This window comes from Pogona vitticeps, chromosome 2 (genome assembly GCF_051106095.1).
Source record: "Pogona vitticeps strain Pit_001003342236 chromosome 2, PviZW2.1, whole genome shotgun sequence".
Classification (NCBI taxonomy): Eukaryota; Metazoa; Chordata; class Lepidosauria; order Squamata; family Agamidae; genus Pogona; species Pogona vitticeps.
The window spans coordinates 281,167,778-281,192,455 of NC_135784.1; the positions used below are offsets into that span (position 1 = coordinate 281,167,778).

At 40.6% G+C, this 24,678-nt stretch overlaps 1 protein-coding gene across 3 annotated transcripts in view; it reads right to left on the reverse strand.

The window, feature by feature from the left end:
- Window positions 1-2,698: 2,698 nt before the first annotated feature.
- Window positions 2,699-24,678, reverse strand: part of SREK1 (splicing regulatory glutamic acid and lysine rich protein 1) — a 41,938-nt gene continuing 19,958 nt past the window's right edge. For all 3 annotated transcript variants that reach the window (XM_020783699.3, XM_078384544.1, XM_078384545.1), the window contains 8 exons: window positions 18,722-18,900; window positions 17,804-17,934; window positions 15,846-15,954; window positions 12,595-12,714; window positions 11,659-12,240; window positions 10,244-10,339; window positions 5,909-6,047; window positions 2,699-3,689 (listed from right to left, as the gene is read on the reverse strand). In XM_020783699.3, the coding sequence (XP_020639358.3) occupies window positions 3,540-3,689; window positions 5,909-6,047; window positions 10,244-10,339; window positions 11,659-12,240; window positions 12,595-12,714; window positions 15,846-15,954; window positions 17,804-17,934; window positions 18,722-18,900 (1,506 nt within the window). In that variant the 3' untranslated portion in view covers window positions 2,699-3,539. The remainder of the gene's footprint in view (window positions 3,690-5,908; window positions 6,048-10,243; window positions 10,340-11,658; window positions 12,241-12,594; window positions 12,715-15,845; window positions 15,955-17,803; window positions 17,935-18,721; window positions 18,901-24,678) is intronic.

The following is a 24,678-nucleotide window of genomic DNA, read 5'->3' on the forward strand; positions in this document are numbered from 1 at the left end:
ACAATTAAAAGCATTCAATTACTCCATGTTTCTCTGTATATAGTAGTTACAAACTGTATGGACGTAACGTCAGGCCAGAAAATGTCTCCATACTGTTATCCATAGAGGCACACAATCAGAAAGGCTATATTCAATCTAGCAAAACACTACTTGCATGAAACATTTTTATGGAATAGCTCTTGTTTCAAGATCCAGACTCATTTGCATACATGCATGAGTCTGGATCATCAAAGTCTGGATCTATCCGCTATCCCATTCCCTAGCACTACCTATAAACAATACCCTGAAGCAAACTGATTAGAAGCAACCGGCTCATATACAGCAAATGTTTTAGGCTTGTTTATTCAAATGTATTTGCATATAAAATCCCACTGTTCTGAAATTTTCAGAAATCTTTTGTATATATCTCTTGAATTTTAACCACTGTCACTTTCTTCATATGCATATTCATACATACCTACATTAACAGAACTTTGTGTTTGTCAAAAACCGTAACATTATGCCTATACAGGGCCATTCATAGGTCAATGGAAAGAGGGGAGAAGTCTGGAAGAGTAGCTGTACTAGAGGAAACAGTCAAAAATTTAAGGAACATAACATAAAGGAAATAATTTACAATATTCTTTTTTTGGCTTTAGTATGAATTAATCTCTTTACCACTGGGTACACAATTCTATATACTGTTTCCAGCAAGAAATCTGATTCTTTTCTTCATTCTTTTAGCTTTATTAACTCTTTTACTGTTGGATTCTATTTACTATAACCGTAACAAACTAAACTGAATGTAAATACCAGGATATTTCTTTCATTTCATCTGATATGCAGGCTCCACTGGGACCTACTTTACAGACTGGTTCAATCACAATCAGCGAGAGGAGCTAATAAAATGTATGTATTCAGAAACGATTCGTAAGACATTCTTAAGGCAGGGATCCCTTACAACTATTGGAACTATTTTTGCAGACTATTCTGAAACAGTTGCATGAAGAAAGCTGGACTGTATCTCAAATTCTTTAAACAGCTTGGACCAAACACATGCATGTGAGAAGGGAAAGAGACTACAATTCACAGCAATTATATTGGTATGGAAATCAACCATGGAACCATGCAGAAGATCTCAATGCTCAAATTCCTGTTGCTTAGTGTAAATTGTACCAGAGTAGACCCACTGAATCAGTGGGTATTCATTATTCTAAAATAAGTTGCAGAGTAGACCCTTTTGAATGAATGGAATTTACACAGGAGCTGACTCATCAAATCTCCACTGACCCCATGCAATTCTAGTGCAACATACAAAAGCAATTCACCTCCAAAAGGATTTGCCTAACAATTTAGGAAGAATTTACAAGCAAATTCTCACAATATTTTGTACATGACAGTAAAGTAGCAATAAAACCAACAATACCATCTTCTGAAAATCACTCAATACTTGAGCACAAATCTCTTAGCAAAAGAGCAAAGTAAAAGCAATACTGTAACTTATTTCTGATTTTCGAGAATACAGTACAGCAGGACTACAGCTAATTTCCCATTTTTCTAAATTCTACCCACAACCTAAGTATTCCATATATCTTTACCTGCTTCGCTATGCATCAGTACAACCCGTATCTATATATCATGAAGTTACCAACTCTGCTAAAGAAACAATAATAAACAACCTTCAAACTTTCCTGCAAGAACTGGATAAAAAGTTTCTTCCCTCTAAAATATTTTTATTAGTGATGGTACCAAAGATAACAAGTATACAATATTTACTCTATGCTACGTACACATCATAAATATGATAGCTGCTGTTCCAATAGTCATTCACAGTCCTTTAAGAAGCGTGAGATTTGTCATTATTTTATTATGAGAATATGCTGTTTCCCAGCCACCTGCATGTGGCTTAAACTTCACAAATATTACTGTCTGTACTTTACATGGTAAAGCATTCACTATACTTTTCATGTACACAGAGGCCAAAGAGGAAAAAAGCCTTTCGGCTAAAACAAGAACCTAATGGGCTATTAAATCAGTATCACAATCAATGGACTTAATACCTTATATGTGATGTAATGTTTTCCATGTGCTATGTTTATATGTCTGTTAGCTGCAACTTCGAGAACACAAACTGAAAGCTAATACTTGCTTATTTGGCTTTTCCAAATCTCTTTCCCGTGAGGTAAGGCATTTTGATTGTTTCATGTTCAAATCTATTTTTACTTCAGTATAATCATGTTTTGTGTGAGCTTCTACTGCCAGTCTTACAATGCAAAAAAGAGTGCAGAGAAGAGTTGCTTTTGTCATCTGCTGCATTCCTGTGCTGTTATGTAATTGGTTTTAAAAATAAACTCCTTGGGATGTTCAAAAGGGCACTTCTGATTTCAGTGTTAGCTATTCAGCCCAATCCACAGCCCAATTAAGTGTTATTAATTAGAAGAGCTCCAGTGACATACCATATGGTGCACTAATCTGGGGACTAACTGGATTGAAGACTGAATCACACCTACCATACGAAGGCCTTAGAACTGAGATTTTAGGATGAGGTTGTTGTTTTTTTAATTTAGAGACTTTCAGGAGTGATAAGGCCAACAGGTCTTTAAAATGCTTGCTTACTGGTGTGACAGAATGATCCAGAAGCCCAATATTCACAAACAAGGAAATTAAAAACCATTAAAGTCAATATTTGTGTTTCAAAGAAGGCACTAAAGCCGTCAGCTTGTGCTCTCACATCCCATTTCAAAAGCAAAATATTTATTATTCTCACGGTATCTGTCCTCATTTGGACAGTATTAACTGGGCACATTGCAAAATAATTAAAAACAAGCCAGCTTGGAATTTAATACATAGATGTGCTTATAGTTGGCAGAACGGAAATCCAGTATAAACATGGCTGTTCTTTCTAGAATCAGAACATTAGCATGCATTCATCAACTACTAGTAAGAGAAAGATCTTAGACTTATTTTAAGCAAAATACTTAAAAATATAGTAAGAAAGTTACAAGCAACAAAGGAAGAATCTTCACTTGCCTCTGTAGGCATAAACACAACAACTGTAAAACTGTGTTAGGCTAAAAGTTTTCATCACTGTCATTTACAACAACAAGGGAAGCATGTTTATTTCTGCACCATTTTTAAGCACATCATCAAAACATATCACATTAATTTTAATTTTGAAAACCCATAAAGCAGAACAGAAATTCATTAAACTACTAATATTTTAAGAACTTTCAATGCAACCCCAGCAATTCTTCTGGGTTGTAGATATCCACATATTTGTAACAGCTATTGGCCAATCTTGTCATCATAGAAATGCACAGATTTCTTTGAACAATCAGAGCTGAAGCTGTTGGCTTTTCACATAGCCTATCATATTAGTCAGTTCTATTTCTTGTCTTCAAGATGACCAAACCTCTCCAAGAACTGGAAGAGCTGCCAACACAATATAACATGTCCAATTGATTGTTTGGTGATTTTTATCCTCTTTAGATGAACTTCAAGGACAGGAAACAAATCTTTGCACTTCTTTCCACAGCTGGGCAAGATGTCCTTTCAGTACTCTACACTTCTTCTGTCTTAACTGAGATGTTTTCTTCATTCGGTTGACAGTTCCCATTGTGCTGTAATCGATCTTCTTCCACAGCGGCTGTATTCTCCTCTTCTGTTTTGTCAAGTTCAGAACTTGGATTCTCTCTACTTAGATCTTTATCCTAAGTTTTTAAACAAAATAAAGATATAAAAGGAATGTTCAGTCAGAAAAATGTGTGAAGCAGAAATACTGGTAAGGTTCACATTTAGCTAGGCACATGACATAATTTTAGGTAATGACAACTATTATGTTCTTGAGGATAGATACATGAAAAAGGACAGGGGATCATTACAAGTGTAATGATTTTAGGAAAAAGTAGCGCCTCGTACACATAAAAATACGGTATAATGTATTAGTGCTATACTGTGAAGAGCAAGTGAGTGCAATGACTCAGTAAGTACTGTCTCAAGATTCTGATTGATCCACACTATATAATTACACTAAGTATTCTTGATGAGCTTTTAGATGACTTCGTGTCACTCTGCAAATACCTATAGAAAACATGTTTGAACACAGTACCGTTTCCCAGAAAATAAGTCCTAACCTGAAAATAAGCCCTAGTATGATTTTTCAAGATGCTCATAACATAAGCCCTACTACAAAAATAAGCCTCAGTGCAGTGAAACCTCACCCTCCACCACTGTGCAGCAACCAGAAGATGACATGACTGTTTTTGAATAAATGTAGATTGTTGTACATGAAAAAAAAATAAAACATCCCCTGAAAATAAGCCCTAATGTGTTTTTGGAGCAAAAATTAATATAAGACCCTTTCTTATTTTCGGGGGGAAACTGTAGAAGCACTGCACTATGCCAAAGCAAAAATAAACAAATTATGATTACAATAGCTTGGTGATACAGTGGACCCTTGACTTACAGACGGCTTGACTTACAGACTTTTTGAGTTACAGACTTCTCTGGCCGCAAAATTTAGGTTTCACTTGCAGACTGAGATTTGACTTACAGACCAGAAAAAAACCAAAATGGAACAAAAACGGCCTGTTAGGGGATTAATCGGTTTTCAATGCACTGTAGGTCAATGGAGACAGACTTTTTGACTTGAGAACCGCCTTCCAATACGGATTAAGTTCTCAAGTCAAGACCCCATTGTATTGTTAATTGGAGTGAAATGGGGAAAGAGCTACTTGCTTCTCATTTGTATGTGGATACCAGACCAATTATGGCATTTATTGAAAATATGTGCTTTCACTTAGATGAGAGGTTTTCAGATGACGAGTTAAAAGAATATGAATCTTTAGATCCCCATTCTATTGCAAATACAAACGATTTTGAATTTGGATTGGATCACGTGAAAAAAAAAAAACACTACAAAACTACTCTATTACTTTATAAAAACTTCAGTCTGTTATTTGTAATGATAACCTATTTAATTATTTAATTTGTGTTAGTTTTGCTTTAAAAATTGTACTACTGGTAGTACTGATTTTTAAAAGTTCTTTAATTCTCAGTAGAAAATATATGTTGAAACAGTGCAGACTTAAGCTTGTAATTTATTTAAAATTTTAATAAAATACTCAACACAAAAGTACTTTTTAATGAAAACATGTGCTGGATGAGCTGCATGAAAGTTTGAATATTGCACAGTAGATTTGAATTTAAAATATTTTTGCTCAAAGAATTAAAGTTCCACTCAGTGATGGGAAAAGTAAGAGGGAACATTGCCTTCACTTCCAAAGAACGTCTGCATGCACTTTTTCCTCTGTCCTATTCTGAGCACAATCTTTTCTGTCTACTCAGAAACATAACCTGCTGAGAAAGGCTACAGAGATGCAAGGGGAAAAAAACGGAGAGGCTATGGAATCAGTTACCATCTGTTATCTGCATGATCCCTTCATTGGGAATTTTAAGACCTGGTTATTTTGGCAGGCATTTCAAAATATGTCAGCTACAGAGCCCACCTACATTCTAGTTCTGACCCCTTCCAAGATTTTTTGGAAGACAGACCTTTAAGAACTACACTCTGACCTGCTGTTTTTCAAGAGCTGACAATGCATGCAGGTTACTGTGACCAGACACTCTGGTCCAATACCAACCTGATTCAATCCAGCTTCATTTTGCTGTATGTTTCAGGCCATTAAATAGAATTAATGATCTTGACTGAAATTTACATGCCCTTCAGAATTATCTCCCTGCCTGTGGTGACTAAGATGCTCTGAGAGCTGTTAAGTGTTTCAAACTGTTCGGTGGTAAACAGTACCATGTATTTATCCCTCCTGGAAGGAAACATATGAGGTACCCAGCACTCAATGAAACACAAAGGATAAGACACATTTCCCCACCCCACTTCTGCATATTTGTTTTCTTGTTTAAAGTGACTCACCTTCAAAGTGGTGGTTTTATCAGACTTCTCTTTAACATCTTTGTCTTTGCTGCTCTTTTTCTTGGAGGTAGATCTCTCCCTCTCTCTCCTATCATTACTCAAGTCTCTGTCCTTCTCTGTCTTTTTGTCTTTCTTGTTTCTGTTTTGAGAATAAGAATTACAGTTAGAATTATGATAGTAATGTATAGGCAACACATGTTCCCTCTTCATGCATTCACTGTGCACACAGGGTCCTGCAGTCACAGGAAGAGGGGTGCAAGGAGGCCAATAAACATATTCCTGACAGGAGGATCTGACCAATGGGCAGACAGTGGATCCATCAGTGGCAGGATGTGAACAATAAAAAAGGCGACATTAGACTTCCGGCTTGATGCTGCGATGAGACAGCAGCAGGAATAGGGAGCTCTGTCTCCTTGGCTGAATTTTGACCTGTTTGGGACCTCTCGGGGAGTTAAAATGATCCTGAAAAGGTGGTGAATTGGGGGAGAAACCTGTTGATCATGGGGGGGGGCAGTTACCCCCAATTTGATCCGGGAAACTCTCCAATCAACCAGTGGGTGGAAACAAGCAATAGAACAGCTTGCTTGCAAGTTGTCAGCAGCCAGCAAGAGAGAAGCGATAAATTAGCTAATTAACATCGTTGTTGCCCCTGGGTGAGATACAAAATTATAACTATTCTGCTCTATTACTATCCCTGGATGAAATAATCCATTTAACAGAAATAAGCATCTCTTACCCTCACCACTTACAGAGCAGCGGTGGATCTGGAGAGGGGGAAGGAGACACAAAGAGACGCAAAGAAAATACATTGGACACTAATTAAACACTTAATTATACTTCAAGCAAGGAAGTTTGGTATTACATTGGCGTTAGAAACTTAAGGAATTTTCCTGTTAAAATTATTATTAGCCAATCAACACTGGGAGTTAAACTGTTTATGTTATTACTATATACAGCTATCTACAGCACTGGCAAAAAGTCCAAAACTATGACCTCGAACACTCAAGCTTGGAATCTGTTTTGACTTTCTTTTTTCTTCCTTTTTCTGAGAACTGACTAAAACATAGACAAATAAACCCTGGAAAGTCTAACAAAGATAATTCATCTTTGAATATATATCTGGCTAATGTGGACCTATGTGGACGAATAAAAACATTTGGATGTACTGTATCCTGGGTTCTGTAGCTGACTGGAACACAGGCCAGGATAGAATCAATACAGTACTGGAATGGACTGTTCTCTGGGCTGGATTACAAAAAAATACCAGGCCATGAATACAAACATTGAGTGAACTGGGCTGTCAACTTACATCTGAGACTGGACTCAAAATTAACCCTAAAGATGATCAATCTATTGAAGTGGAATTATTGAAGGAATTATTGATAGAACTGGACTGATTGCTTTAAGCTACTGGACATCTTTCACTTGGAGTACAAGTACTTGACATCTGGGGGCATAATGCTACAACAAGGAAAATTTTGGGATGAAACAAAATCTACCCTTCAAGCAATTTTAGAAACAGTGAGATCCCATAATGAAGAGGTGAAATTATTCAAGGGGCAACTAAGGAAGGACTATATTCAAAAGGAGGCAGGAAATAATGAACAAGGAAATGTGCGGGTGGTGGATGATGCCAACCAAAGGAAGGGCTGGAGGAAATCAGTGGAGAAAATTCAGGAGATTTAATTCTAACCCTGGAGCTGAGGAGAATCTTAGGTGTGCTAAGGGAAATTAAGGGGAGGGAATCAGCAGAATTAATTTAAAATAGCCTGGAAGATCTATTGGAGATAGATCAGGTACATAAATACAAGAGATGACAGAATTTTTAGAGAGCTAGGAATAAGAATTAGGAAAAGACAAAAAAGAGGAGTTACTTAGAAAAGATGTAAAGGAAAAAATATTAAGGTGGCCCTCAAAGTTGACACCTAACTTCTGGAATTGTAAGGGGACATATCATATACATTAGAAAGGGTATTAAATTGAAATAAGGTATCATTAAGGGATGTGGTGGCGCTGTGAGTTAAAACGCAGAAGCCTCTGTGCTGTAAGGTCTGTAGATCTTCAGCTATAAGATCGAATCTACGTGACGGAGTGAGTGCCCGTCGCTTGTCCCAGCTCCCGCCAACCTAGTGGTTCGAAAGCATGCAAATGCAAGTAGATAAATAGGGACCACCTCGGTGGAAAGGTAACAGCATTCTGTGTCTAAGTTGCACTGGCCATGTGACCACAGAAGATTGTCTTCGGACAAAACGCTGGCTCTATGGCTTGGAAACGGGGATGAGCACCGCCCCCTAGAGTCGAACACGACTGGACAAAAATTGTCAAGGGGAACCTTTACCTTTACCTAAGGGATCATTAATCAGGGTAAAGGCATAACATGGTGGTTCTTAAGGTGAATTGAAGCTAGATATAAGAAAGAGTAAAACAAATACTACTGTAGACATGACAGAAAATGTGGAAATAGAAATGGCTAAACAAATATAAATATACAAGAAATATAAGCGTTGCTATGTCAGACTATGTTTACACACACCAATGCAAATATGAAACCACTATGCACTCCATGAATTAAAAAGTTCAATAAAGCCATCTATATCTATTCAAGTTATCTTCCTTCACTGTATAATCAATTGAAGCATGTGATAATATACATTCACTGATTTTTTCTTGAAATGAAATATATGGTTAGAATAATTTAAGCTTGAATTCCTCAGGTCCATGTGGATTGATGCAGCCTACCAAACTACTTTAGCATAAATTTTAGGAAGACAGGAAAAAAAGGAGGGAAAGAGGAAGATACAAGTATAGGGGGAAGTGTGTAAGAATGTGAGCACTATTTATACATCTCTACATAATTCTATCAGCTTACTCAAATGCGTATAGTTCTGTAGTCTTGGCTATCAAAAAAGCAGTTGTGGTTTAACTGACCTTAAGGCAACCAACCCTCCCAGTCTCAGTTCCCCAGTTACAATAATCATTTAATGATGTTCTGTCAGGTTATTTCTGACTTAGGGTGGCCCATCCAGGGATTTTTAGGATGGATAGGATGAGATCTAGACTTCTCCATTCCACAAACTGCACAGTTCTATCATCCTCAGAGAAAACAAAAATAAAGCAGAGACCTTTGGCTGGATGGATAGATTTTTACAGACCCTCTTTCCCATTCTGCAGTACCCCAGAAGCAAAGCACAGCGCAAGGTCAAAGACATACTGGCAAGAATCATTTAAGCCTTCTGCATAACAAGCCCAAGTCTGAATCCAATTCATTGGCATAATGTCATATAATTGTACATATTGCAACAATAAATAAAACAGAGATATAGATACATTTTAAAAGAGTTGTGTACCACACTTCAACAAACATATTCTAGAGTGTCTTGCAAATAAAATCAAAGGGGAAACAGACAGCACAATAAAAAATGAACAGGGCTATAAAATAAAAAGGGACCAGAATGAGATGTGTAATGGTTTTTCATATTATTTTAATCAATGTATCAAAGTGTACTGTCTTTTCTACTTTGTCCACAATTTCTACTAATACCAGTGAAAAGCACATCAGTATGGAAAAGCTATCAACATATCATAAAATATCAACATATCTCTCCTACTCTGGCCATGCTGCACTGGCTGCCCATCTGTTTCCGCATTGACTTCAAAGTGTTAATGCTTACATATAAAGCCCTAACGGTTTAGGACCTCGATACTTGGCGGAACGCTTACTCCCAAGTAGCTGTACCCATGTCACCCGCGTGAGCCAGGAGGTGAGGCTGAGGAGCCTGATGCCGAGGGAGGCCCGGAAGGAAAGAACTAGAAACCGGGCCTTCTCGGCGGTGGCTCCTCGCCTCTGGAATAACCTACCTCCAGAGATTTGCGCTGCACCCTCGCTGGGTACTTTTAAGAACCAACTAAAAATGTGGATGTATAGGCAGGCCTTCCCTTCCAGTTAATTCCTGTCCTCTTTCCTTTTTTTCTCTTTATTTGATTTATTTTGTATTTTTTCCATTACAAAATCATTTAATTAATTAATTGTTATAAATTTTTCTTAAACTTGTTATGTTTTACGTTGTAAGCCACCTAGAGTGGTCGAAATGACTAGATAGGCGGGGTATAAATACAATAAATAATACTGTAATAATACTGTAATAATACTGTAATAATACTGTAATAATAATAATAATAATAATAATAATAATAATAATAATAATAATAATAATAATAATAATAATAATAATAATAATAATAATAATAATAATAATAATAATAATATCCAGATGACAGGGAGGTGAAGCAGAGTGCACATTTCAGGAATATTGCATCTTAAGGCTATGTACTCGCCTTTTAGGAGACGGAGACCGGGAAGATTTCCTTTTTGTGGTTTTGGATGGTCTTGGAGACTTGGAGGGACTTTGGCTCTTCCTTTTCCGCCTGTCTCTACAAGATTCATACATTAAACATAAGTAAAGTCCAATGGCATTTGTAATTTCATGACTGGGATGTGGAACAAAATGCAAACCAAGCACCCACCCCAAATAAGCCTAAGTAGTAACCTCCATTAACTCTGCTTACCAAAATCGAGTCTGATACTTCTGTTCCCCAAATATAAATAAACTGGACTGAACTACGCATATGTGGATAGGCTTGCACTGTATACCTCTTCTTTTTCAGCTGCTGATACTATCAAAGCCTGTGTACTCTTTCAATTCTTTCACCCCAACACTGACATTTTATACAGTGAGTGGAACAACTAGCATAATTATAGTGTAGTGTTACTTGTGACAGAAGATAAAGTACAGTAACGGTGCATCAATGTGCCCAATTTTTAAATTATAGGGACAGTGGTGATCTACAGTATGAAAGTCCTTGCCTTTCTGGTTTAAATGAAACTTTTTTTCTTTTGGGAGTATCACTTTGCAATAAGCAACTATTTTTTCTCCATAAAATACATTTTTAATTATCCAATTTATACACTATTCCTTATTAAAAAAATCACAAAGCAATTTACAAAATAAGGAAAAGCATGAAGAGAAATAAATTATTAACACTCTAAAAGTTAACCAGAGAAATAAATTATTATTAACACTCTAAAAGTTAACCAAATCAAATAGCTACAGACTCATGCACACAACAGATATGTGAGTAAACTCCCCTGCAATTTTCCATGGATACTGAAGGACATGAAGAACCCTGTGGTACGACATAGCTTAAATGCCATGGGAACATTCCCCCCATAATGCTACTTTCTAAAAATGAATCAGTTCAAAGGAACAGCATAATGATATAAAAATTTCCCAAACCTCACTTCTCAGAGATACTCCAAAAGAAGAACATGCTTGAAAGGTATCAAAAGCTACTGAAAAACCAATACTAATCAGACCATTTATTGCATGCTTGGGCTTTGTGCCCCCCCCCACAGTGCTATTATGAGGCCCCCAAAGACTCCCAATGTCTCCACTCATAAAATTCCCCTCCCAAAACAAATACAAAAACTTTATTCCTACAGGCCTCTGAGATTGCCAGTCTGTGCATGAAAACTTGAAAAGGTTATCTGTTGACCTCCAATTGTACTTTCTGGCCAATTCCAAGCCTGCTGCTAAAAGGGAATCCTGGGGATGCGTGGGATGAAAAGTCAGTTCAAAGGCCTAGAATATTTGCCCAGCACAGTTTTTTCCTATGTTGCTCTGAATATGCTTTTAATCAAATATCATCTAACACCTAATGGAAAAAGAAGAAATATCAGAAGCATAACAAACCTGCTGGAACTACGTGAACGTCTTGAAGAACTGTAGCTTCTTGGGGGTGTCCGCGATCTCTTTTCCTTTTTCTTTTTTTCATCTCTTTCTCTTTCTTTCTCTCGGTCCCGATCTTTATCCTTCTCTCTTGTCTTCTCTATGTCTTTCTGTCTTTCTTTTTCACTGTTCTTCTCTCCCTCTCTTTCTTTCTCTTGCTCTTTCTCCTTTTCTTCCTTTGGCTGTTCTTTGTCATCTTTGTCTTTGTCTCCCTCCTTCTCTGTTTCCCTCTCTTTGCCCCCTTCTCCTTCTTTGTCCAAATCCTCTACCTTATCTTTTTCTACCTTCTCCTTGTTTTTTTCCTTCTCCTTCTCCCTGTCTTTTTCCTTTTCTCGGTCCTTCTCTCTATCCCTGTCCTTATCTTTCACTCTATCTTTGTCCCTATCTTTCATCCTCTCCTTGTCTCTCTCTCTTTCTCTGCCTCTCTCTTTGTCTCGGGTCTTCTCTTTGTCCTTCTCCCGATCCTTCTCCCTTTCCTTATCTTTGTCTTTCTCACGAATCTTCTCTTTTTCTCTGATCCGCTCTTTGCTTTCCTTCCTCTTCTCTCTGTGGGGAAAAATAATATAACTCATCCAACATTCATCAAAATATAACCAAGCATCAAAGGAAAGTGAAACAGTATCTTGAAACTCAAATGTCTCTTTCAAAAGGGAAGATGGGCAGCAAGATGACAAAAGACCATCTGACAGAAGTAGCTCAACATAGTAAAGGAGACGTTATGTTTAACTGCCCTGATATACTGGTGAAAGCAAATTGTTATTATGAAAGAGTGAAAAATAAATTTACTTCATAAGCCAATCACAATTCTAGAATAAGAGAGTAGCCTGGCATCCCATAAACAGGATGCTGTTGGAAACGTCTCAATGCATGACCATGACAGCTGAATCACATGAACCTCACCGAGAATGAGAACGGCTTCTTGATCTCCGGCGTTCTTTAGATTTCGATCGTTTTTTGACTGGACTTCTGGATCTGCGCCTGTCCTTCTGACTAGAGCGGGATCTGTCACGGGATCTACTTCTGTAATGTGCAAGAGTGGATGATAAATTTTACAAACTACATAAATTCATTAAGGCTGTTTACAAATCAGCTATTATCTATACTCTGTTACCTAAACTACTGTACATTTCACTGCGATGCACACAACTTATACAGAAAGTCATAAAATAGGGAGTATAACATTCAAAATCAGGTTCTAAACAAAAAGCAACTAAAAGATACTGTTTTGAGAAAGGCAACAAAGCTGATAACACCGAAAAGTTACATGTGCTAAAACAAAATGTTTCAAAACCATACTAGTAGCAAAATGACATAAATATGTATTCCAAACCATCTGAAGATAGCATTATTCAGTAATGTATGATGCAACTGTTACATGAGGCTCTCTTCCCAACCCTTCTACCTTTCTGTGGGCAAGAATCTTTTGATGTTTCTTTCCATGCATATATGCATTTGCATTGCATGCCTGAGATATATATCACATTTCCTTTATTAGGCATGTAGTTAGTTATCGTATTTTACAGTGTATACGACCCCCCAATGTATAAAATAACCCCCTAATTTTGATCCTTGATGGAGGCGAATAAGCAGTTAATGGGCAACTGCTCCTCCACCTCCATCTCCTGTTGCTGTCTCCATTGCCTGCCCGATTACCTCCTCCAGTGTGACTGCCGGAGCTCACCTCCAGCTCACATCGCTGTCTTGTCCCCTGCCCTAAGGAGATTGTGGGAGGAGGTGATCTGGCGGCGGCAGCAGGAAGAGGTGCCCGAGAGCACACAAATGCTTGCCTCCGCCTCTGCCTCCTTTTGCCTCCACCACCGGAGGGGACAAGGCAGGCGATGTGAGCTGGAGGTGAGCCCTGGCAGTCGGCAGTCACACTGGAAGAGGTAAGCAGGCGGGCGGGGAAGGCAGCAGCAAGAGGTGCCCGAATGCGTGTGAATACTCCTTCGCCTCTGCCTCCTGCTGCTGCCGCCTCGGGGCCACCAGAGGGAACAAGCCGTGAGCTCTGGAAGAGGCAACTGGGCAGCGTGGCAGCAGGAAGAGGTGCCAGACTGCTTCCTTCCGTGTATAAAACAACGCTCTAATTATTTTAGGAAAAAGTGTCATTTTATACAGGGAAAATACGGTAATCTTGTATAATCAAAAACAAATATAACAGAAAAACAAAAAAAAACCCCGTAGCACTTTTAAGGCTAACAAATGTATTTTTCAGTATGAGTTTTCATGAATTACTATCCATTTTTTTCAAATACTTCACCTTCATTTCCATTTTTCATAAACTTCCTAAACATTTTGATCTATACAAATCAAAGGTAAATAAAAGAATGTACCAGCTTTAACCAAAGCTGCTATTCTTCATTGAAAGGAACCATCATAAGCAGAAAAAGAGTGAGAAAAGTGTACAAAAACATCTCTGCACCTCCAGTCAGATATAATTTAAAAATCACACACCTACATACACAATCCACTGTGGTATTCCAATTTGTCACTCACCTTTGCAGATACATTGCTCAGCATGGTAATTAAGTCGGGCTTCATAAACAGAAAATAAAAGCCCTGTTTTGCAAAGGTGGATTGTGTGAGAAAACCAGGCCAGGAACCCTAGTACAAACAATGAACTAATACAGATTCTCCAAACTTGGTGGCTTCCAGGCATTCTTGCCTACAACTCCCATCAACTCCAGCTAGTGGACCAGTTCTTTGATGATGGGAAATGCAATCCAAAACATACTCAGGGAAGTTAAGGGGAAGCAGCACAGTAGTTTAGGAACTGTGAAATTTGAGTTCTACCTCTCAGAATATTTTTTTTTTCATCAGAATCAGAAGTAAGCAAGGAGGCCCAAAAGCATCGACACATAGCTGTACCACTGCATGAGTCCTGCTGCATGTGCAAATAAGGTGATGAGTATTTGTCCAAGGGACAATACATTGGTGCAAAAGCCTGACATGGTGGGACTGAAACTTCCTTTTATTTTAGAATACAGAAAAATTAGAAGTGTTTTTGACTTGCCAGTTGGAATTCTGCAGTAGGCAACAAAAATGTGCTGCTGCTGCTTGCAACAGAGATCTCATGGGAAGCAAGAAAGCAACTGTGCCCTGCTGTGGAGAAAAGAAGATATAATTTCTCTCTTTCCATTGGAAAGCAGCAGCAACAGCCAGTACTTTCTCAAAAAGCCAAATCTGGTTGCTAGAGTTCAGTTTTCCTTTTTCCCTTCTCATTAGAAAGGAAAAGTAGTTTTACACATATGAATTCGACTTTTTTTTTACAAGGTACCCTCACCTCCTGCTGTCTCTCACAGAAGTCAAACAGAACAGGAAACAACACATTTTCATTCCCATTAGATTTCTACAGGAGGCAGCTGCAGTGAGGCATCACAGAAACTTTCTATAAGTCTGTTGCTGCATAACCAACAAGCACTATTGTGACACTTTAAGGACTAACAAGTTTTATCTGACACTAAGCTTTCACAGATAATAACCCATATCTTTGGATGCTTCAGAAACATTGTATAAAATACAGAACTCGAAAATAAAATTTACAACAGTGAAATCACATCCTCTTTCTGTCTCATTTTCCATGAAATGAAACAGATGGTTTCTATCCTATAAACCGGCCTCTTCCAGAAAGAGCAGCAACACTTATGTTTTAACTCCCACGAAGGTGAAATCCATGTGTCCTGACACAGGATGAACTCCTGTCCTGCTGCTGGTGGGGATGTTCTGAAGAAACCAGCAGTATTGCAAAAAAATAAAAATAAAAAAAAAATAGCAACACCAAAGCCTCACTGGCTGGAAAATACACAAACACACAACTGGACACCCAAAGAGGAAAGGAAAAAGGTTTCCAAAAAATTACTTTTGTTGAAAATGTGGGGGCATAGCCAAGCAAGGACACTTGCTGCAGGGGAGGCAAGTAGATTCAAGGACCCAAGTTTTAGCTGCCTTTACTTTTTGACAATCAGTTGACTGACATTTAGTTTTCAGAAATAAGAAATTCAAGATCAAATTTTAAAAGTTGTTCATTCTATTCCTCTAAGAATGATAGTTGAAAGCAACAACGAACTCCACCTAACAAACTATGATTTATGACACAAAAGGGAAAGACAGCTCAAACATTACTTTCAAGAAATTTTACATATTGAGACCATTACCTGCGTTTCGAGAGTGATCTTTTCCTTCGAGATTTTGAACTAGATCTGGACTCTGAACGTGAATGGGAGCGCGATCGACCACCTTTCCTTTCAATGCTCTTTCCAGACTCTGAGAGAAAAAACGACTTTGCAGTGTAAGCTCAGAACATTTAAAGATCCCAGCTAACAATCTGGCACAAGTAGAATGTACCACATATATTGCAAGGGGCCTACTCTCTGCACATCTTCCTTCTTTGCAAAAATCCTTCAGAAACATCCAAGAAAGTCATTGCATATATTCGTTGAGTGCAGCCATCCTGCAGCAGTACACATAAACCAGATAATTATAAACAGCTAGCTAAATAAGGAATGGGATTTATGTTGCTGCCACAATGTACAAATTTAAAACATGTTTGGCAATACTGACTTCAGAAAGAAAACACACAAATTCCAACATAGTATTCTGAAAAACTATGCAGAAATGCACACACTTAACACTATTTTATTGTGAGAGCACTTTCATTACTGACATAATTTATTCTTGCACATCTAGAAAGTTAGACAGTGGACTTGGCCTGAACTGGAATAAGCAATTCCAGAACCATGTGCAGGAAGATATATTCCAACATGCAGAATGCAACTGGTTACTACACGAAGCAACAGATGGATGTACTCTGTTAGTCGTCTTCAGTTCTTTCCAAAATCTGTATTTAAAGTCACTGTTTTTAGATTAACTCTAGTTTAGATTGATACAGTAATTTCTAACTGTCCAAATCAAGAAAAAAACATCAACTAGAACACTGGTTCTCAACCTTGGCTTACTCTGGAGTTGTGGACTGCAACTCCCAGAAGCCTTCACCACCAACTGTGCTGGCTGGGGTTTCTGGGAGTTGCAGTTCAAAAACATCCGAGTAACAAAGGTTGGGAACCTAGGAACTAGAAGACGGTCACCTTATGCAGTTAACTAATTTCTAAATCTGAATGTTCCCTTTTGCTTTAAAAGCACCATTTAAATCAAGAAAACTAAGAAATCTAAGATTCAGAAGTATCTGTTTCTTTATAAGCTAGGACAACTGCACATAATAATTTAATCTTGTCTCTGAGTCCTCTTTGGAAACTGCTAAGTGACTAACAGTATCACTGAATATTTGTGAATATTACACCACCTTCTGTGAAGAGGAGGAATTGAGACAGATGTTAAGTTCGGATGTAATGTTCCCAGTTCAAAAAACTATCTTACTTCGGAGTGGCTGCTATAAAGTGGATGCAATCTACAGTTGTTGGACTATGCTGGACATTAATCCAGACTTTTGTCCATCTCTCCCATGTTCACTGAAGCTGCCAGAATATTCACAAACTTTTTGTGTTATCAGTCCCTTATCACTATGTGTTCAGATACTACACAAAACCATTTAACTAACTGTTATGTTCTGTCTGGAGATTTAAGAAAGGGATATGGAGAATACTTTAACTTGCCCCGTGATATTGTAGAACCAACAATGTTACATTCAAACATGGGAGAACGAGGATGCAAACCCAAATGCAACGAGGGCTCAGAGACAAGGGAGGAAAAATAAAAGGAAACACAATGAGCTACTAGAAAGATAAGTATGAAGAGGGGAAAAATGAAAAAGATTGAAGCCTGAGAGAGGCAATGGCAGAGGAAGGGAAGTGACTGAAGAAGGGGCCAACAAGAGAAAGGGGCTAGGGAAAAAAACTCCCCAAAATATTTAATGAATATTAAAAGGTCTCTGTTCACAGCCCTCTGACACTTACTTAATGGTGGGCAGCACCATTTTGGCTGTCAAATACTAAAACCACCCAGTGATGAAATCACCATTTACAGGTCCCAGAAGATTCTATTAAATGGCTGTTGCTACCCTATTCCATTAAACTTTTTTTTTAAAAAGTATATCCTAATGACACACCAGGATTCACAGCAGTGCAAATACTTTCTTGCAGTGCATATAATAACATACCTGGCTCAATAGCAGCAGATATAAAAGACTGGGCTTCTCGCACTCTCTTCATCACTTCTTCTAATTCCTTAGCAGCAGCCTGTGGAGTCATTTCAGGAGGCTTCACTATTGCATTATTGGAGTGATTTATTCTAAATTAAATAAGCAGATTGATTCAGTCTATATGTCAGTGGATGTATGCAAGAACTCGCACTAAAGCACTGCATCTATTATTTACTATGCAGCTCAATGCAGAATTAAGTGGTAGCCAACATATACCATCAGTCCACAGCTGACTCAAGACTAAACCCTCGAACCCTACATTTGCAGGTCAGGAATGATTAAAAACTGTGCCTCATGATGGCCCTTAATGTTCACTGGGGACCTTTGCTGGAAACCTTTCCACTTTATATCCTTTCACCTACTTACTATTATTTTTAATATGTTACTATGCAGCAGTAAGGAGAGGCCTGCTGACTCCATTTTACATCTGTAGGTTATCCTTATCCAATTTTTACAAATCTTACTTATTTCTTTTTACATGCCAAAGTCCCATATTCACTGAAATTTATGTAGTAAATTTACATTAAATATTTCTACCATAAAAATAGCTAATGTAAAAAAAATTAACAAGCTTGATTAACTACTAGTTCTGCTGTTAGCACCATTTAGATACAACTTTAGCAGGGAAACCCTTCACTATTGCACATCTTACCCCAAAAGTTAAGAAGTGAAACCTTCAAAATCATTGATTTTAGCTAGAGTAAAAGCAAAGGTGTTCTAACCAAGTTTACACTTAACAGGTACTAATATCAATATACCAAGCAATAGCTTCTCGAGGACAGACCAAACTGCAGAATTCCACAGCACAAGGCTACAATTACATTCAATTTATTTGTCAAATTAATCTAATTTTACAGGATTTGCGTAATTTCTTACTTCAACGGTCTGTCTCCAAATACAACTCCATTAAAGGCAAGGGCTCGAGGTACTGAGTTTTGATCAGCAAATTCCACAAAAGCAAAGCGTGTTGGTTGAGTCTCATCACCTGCCATCCGCACAAACTTGACTTCTCCAACTTGTTTAAAAAACTCAAGCAACTGGTCAGCTGTAGTAGTCTTAAAAGAGAAAGGAAGAGAAAATTCAGCTCAAGAAAATTTGCACGATTCTTCTGTTGCCTGCAATGAATTTAGGAGGTCCTGCATTTTCTTCCAGCCTCCTGAATGTATGTGTGCTGCAGGGTTATCTTCTGTCACAACTACTTGATTGGAGGAATAAAACATGTCACTGGAGTCACAAGTATTAAGAGCAAAAGGCAGATTGTGTGTAGGTGAGGGATTCTGAAAAAATAAGGTGAATGCATGCAATGTGCTCTGGGCGCCGGGTGGGGGGTAATTAGTCTGGTTCTCTTATTTTTACTTATTTATTTACTTTTCTTTTTTACTTCAATATTCTGATCAATTGTATTTAATTTACGCTTGTTTATTTTATGTTTATTATTTATATGCACTAGCTTATTGTATATGGTTAATATTTATGTGTTTTATTATTATTTTTTCCCTTTTTGTTTAATTGATTCACTTGTATTAAGTTAATTTTGCTTATTATTTTCTCCTGTCTCTTTCTATTTCCTGCCCTTTTTCCCTCCCCTTTTTCCTCCTTCCCTCCCCCCTCCCTTCGATGGAATGGAAGGCCTGCCCTCCCAGCGAGGGGCCCCAAAATATTTCTGTGATCACGGGTAGAGGTAGATATGGCTTTGGCCTGGTCCCTACTCGTGTAAGAAGAACGACGGACAGATGTCTGAAGGCTGTCCGTTGTTCTGAGACTGGGACCAACCCTCAGTATCGAAGCAGCCAGTTCAGTCATCCTTCTACTCTTCGCCTGGTGTTGTTGAATGCCAGGTCTGTATCCAATAAGGCCCAGGTGATTTACGATCTTATCCTGGAGGAGGATGCAGACCTGGCATGCATAACCGAAACATGGATCGGCGGAGAGGGGGGTCCCCCCTTAGCACTCATCTGTCCGCCCGGTTATGCTGTCCAACACCAGGGTAGACTGGAAGGACAGGGGGGGGGGAGTCGCCATTGTTCACAAATCCATCTTGGAGGTTACTAGGCGCTCCTCGGTGGTAAAACCAGGTCTGGAGGCCCTCCACGTGTCGATTGGGGCTAGGGACGGTATTGGGATCTTGCTGGGCTACCGTGCTCCCCGCGACCCAGCCATTTCCCTACCAGAGCTGGTGGACTTTGTCTCTGCGGCACTACTGGTCTCCCCGAAGCTGCTGGTTTTGGGGGACTTCAATGTGCATGCGGAGGCAGAGACTTCCGGACCAGCTCTTGAGTTCTTGGAGACCATGGCCTTCTTGAACATGTCCCAACATGTCATCGGCCCCACCCACGTGGGCGGCCACACACTCGACCTGGTTTTTTCCTCCAGTTGGAGCGAGAGTGGTCCGATGGTGACTGACCTTGAGTCGGTCCCTCTGCCATGGTCGGATCATCACCTAATAAAATGTAACCTCAACATGGCCCTCCCCCCTCGCAGGGAGCAGGGACCTATTGTTATGGTCCGCCCTCGAAGGCTACTGGATCCGATTGGATTCCAGGATGCCATGAGAGGTGCTATGGCAGACCTGGCTGGCGCTCCTGTCGAGGCTCTGACGGACAGCTGGTTCGCCGCTGCGGTCAGGGCTGTAGACATGATCGCACCTAAACGCCCTCTCCAACGCAGAGCTCGCCCGGCGCCATGGTTTAACCAGGATCTCCAGGCATTGAAGCGGATTAGGAGACGGCTAGAGCGCAAATGGAGAAAGGACCCGACGGATTACAATTGGATAGCTGTTAAGGTCGCCACTAACCTTTACCTGGCTAAGGTAAAGGCTGCCAGTCGAGTATACTTCGCTAACCGGATAAGCGAAGCGTCCAACCAGCAGGCGGAATTATTCCGTATAGTGCGCGACCTATCCGGAATTGGCCCGGGTGACGGGCCTCCCCCTAGTCTTACACCGGACCAATTTGCAGCATTTTTTAAATCTAAAGTGGAGGCCATCCGCCGGGACCTGTCTCCTTTTTTGAATACAGTGAGTCGAGCTGAGATGTCCAGCGCTCCGTCTTGCCCGGTAATTTTTGACACATTTCAGCCTGTCACGCCTGATACTGTCGCCAGGGTGCTTGATCGCTGTCGTGCCACCACCTCCTCCCTTGACCCCTGTCCGGCCTGGCTAATCAAAGCAGCCAGGCCTACAACAACGGAATGGGCCACTGCAATAATTAATGGGTCTTTCCTGGAGGGCCGATTTCCATCTGCCCTCAAGGAGACACTCATTAGGCCCATTAGGAAGAAACCAAGTTTGGCGGCGGACACAATTGGCAATTATAGGCCCGTCGCCAATGTTTCTTTCCTAAGTAAGGTGGTGGAGAGGGTGGTGGCCGACCAGCTTCAGGCGCACCTGGACGAAACAGATGCCCTGGATCCGTTTCAGTCGGGCTTCAGGCTGCGCCACGGCACAGAAACGGCATTGGTCGCCCTGTGTGATGACCTACTGAGAGAGGCCGACAGGGGCAACGTGTCCCTGCTGGTCCTCCTCGACATCTCAGCGGCCTTTGATACCATCGACCACGGTATCCTCCTGGGGAGGCTCTCCGAGTTGGGAATTGGGGGCCTTGCACTGGCCTGGCTCCGTTCCTTCTTGGAGGACCGTCCCCAGAGAGTTCAGCTTGGGGAGAGCGTCTCGGCCCCGTGGAATCTCAATTGCGGGGTTCCACAGGGGTCGATCATCTCCCCAATGTTGTTTAACATCTATATGAGGCCGCTGGGTGGGGTCATCAGGGGGTGTGGAGCTCGGTGTCATCAGTATGCTGATGATACTCAGCTCTACATCTCATTTCCACCTTCCGCAGGAGATGCCGTTCTGTCCCTCCAGTGCTGCCTGGGGACCGTACTGCAATGGATGCAGGAGAACGGGCTGAGGCTGAACCCGGACAAGACGGAGGTACTAAGGGTGGGCGCCCCCACAGTCGGGAGCTTGGGAAACTCCCTCTCTTTTGGGGGGGTGACCCTTCCTGCTAAGGATGGGGTCCGCAGCTTGGGGATCCATCTGGACCCGGCGCTCACTATGGAATCCCAGGTGGCGTCGGTGGTCCGAACCGCCTTCTACCATCTTAGGCGGGTAGCCCAGCTGCGGCCCTATCTCGATGTTGGGGCACTCACCACTTTGGTGCATGCGCTCGTAATCTCAACATTAGACTACTATAATGCGCTCTACGTGGGGCTGCCTTTGAGGCTGTTGCGGAAACTTCAGGTGGTGCAGAATGCGGCGGCCAGACTCCTCAGCGGGGTGAAAAAATTCCAACATATCTCACCCACTCTGGCCGCATTGCATTGGCTGCCCATCAGATTCCGCATCGACTTCAAAGTGTTGACGCTTACGTACAAAGCCCTAAACGGTTTAGGGCCTCGATACTTGGCGGAACGCCTTCTACCACCAAGATCTACCCGTGTCACTCGCGCGAGCCAGGAGGTGAGGCTGAGGAGCCTAACGCCGAGGGAGGCCCGGAAGGAAAAGACAAGAAATCGGGCCTTCTCGGCGGTGGCTCCTCGCCTCTGGAACAACCTTCCCCCTGATATTCGCGCGGCCCCCTCGCTCGGTATTTTCAAAAAGCAATTAAAAACATTGATGTTTCGGCAGGCCTTCCCTCCTAGTTAATTCCTGATCCCAATTGACAGTTGGTCAAGATGGCGGCGCAAGCACTTGCAGCGGCTAGGCATTCCAGAGATCGGCCCTTATTACGGACTCTACATGCTCAGGCACAAGTAATTTACAGTCGACAAGAATTATTATCTATTGGCAGAGAAGGTTACAACTTTGAATCGACGGTCTCAACTTACAACATCCCAGCTGAGCTTTTAAGACAGCCTGCATATCCGGGGGTTACTCCCCCTGCTCTCCCTGTCAGGAAGAAAAGAGCACGGAGAAAACGCAAGCAGAAAAGAGGTTGCAGGGCCGGTCTACGAGTGAGGTTAGGCAAAAATCCTCACAAGCCTGCATTGCCAAGTCTTTTTGTCTCAAATGTTAGATCTCTACCCAACAAGATTGAGGAGCTGGAACTTACTATCTCCCTACAGAAAAATATTCGAGACTGTTGCGTTATGATCTTTACAGAGACATGGCTTGACTCTTCCATCCCAGGGGAGGTAATTGAACTACAAGGACGCAGAGTACATCGAGCAGACAGATCTGTTGAATCTGGGAAGAGCAGAGGTGGAGGGGTTTGTGTTTACACAAACGATAATTGGAGCACAGATGTTAAAATACTGGACATTCACTGTTCTCCTGATTTGGAGTATTTGGCAGTGAAATGCCGCCCCTTTTACCTGCCTCGTGAGTTTAATGTTATTATAATAACAGCAGTATATATACCTCCTGATGCTAACACAACCACAGCTTTGAGTTGTTTGTTAACTGCTATCAGCAAACAGCAGCAGGCCTACCCAGATGGAGTGCTGGTGGTAGCAGGTGATTTCAATCAAGCCAATTTAAAGACCGTCCTCCCTAACTTTTATCAGTATGTGGACTGTCCCACTAGAGGGGAAAATACCTTGGATCAGGTATATAGTAACATCATACATGGATATAAGACGAAGCCATTGCCTAGCTTGGGACAGTCAGATCATATATCTCTTTTTTTGATTCCATCATACAGACCTCTTGTTAAAAGAATCAGACCATCAATTAGAGAAATACAAGTGTGGCCAGTGGATGCATCTGAGCAACTTCAAGATTGCTTTAGGAGCACTGATTGGGCACTGTTTGAGGAGGACAATGTTGATACTTATGCCTCAACAGTACTGTTTTATATCAAAAGCTGCATCAATGTTGTTACTACTACCAGACAAGTACGAGTGTTTTCTAATAACAAGCCTTGGCTAAATATAGAAGTGCGCCTTTTATTAAAAGCCAGAAATGCTGCTTTTCATTCTGGTGATGAACTACAGTACAGAGAGGCTAGAGCTAAACTGAAAAGGGGCATTAAGGATGCCAAAGCTATGTACAGCCAGAGAATTGAACAACACCTTGAAAGTTCTGACACTCGCCGAGTGTGGCACGGCCTAAGACAAATCACTGGTCAGAGTAACAAAAACAGTCTGTGTAGCAGCAGTGATTTTTTGGCTGAGCAGTTAAATCAATTTTTCAGCCGTTTTGAGGTGGAAACAGGAACAACCATTATTCCAGCACCTACTGTCTATAATACATCACTAGAATCTACCATCAACAGACAACCACTAGTACTGCAGATTTCAGATGTGAGACGCGCTTTCCAGAATATTAATGTTCGAAAGGCAGCTGGACCAGATGGAATCATGGGACGAGTTATTAGGGGCTGTGCTGCAGAATTAGCTGGAGTTTTTACGGATATTTTCAATCTATCCTTGTTGCAGTGTTCAGTCCCCACTTGCCTGAAGACATCTATTATAGTGCCAGTCCCCAAGCAGTCAGCTGTGGTATCTCTCAATGATTACAGACCAGTAGCTTTAACATCTGTTGTTATGAAATGTTTTGAGAGATTGGTGCTGGATTACATTAAGGCTAGTCTTCCACCTTCTTTGGACCCATGGCAATTTGCATACAGGAAAAATAGATCTACTGATGATGCTGTGTCCATTGTACTCCATACTGTATTGAGCCACTTAGAACATCAGGGAACTTATGCGAGGCTGTTGTTTGTGGATTATAGCTCTGCTTTTAATACCATTCTACCAAATAGGTTGTTTTTTAAAATGATCAACCTGGGATTACCTCAGGAGATATGCATGTGGATAAAGGATTTTCTGACAGATAGGCCACAGTCAGTAAGGATGGGATCTCACCATTCTTCTACCCTGGTACTAAGTACAGG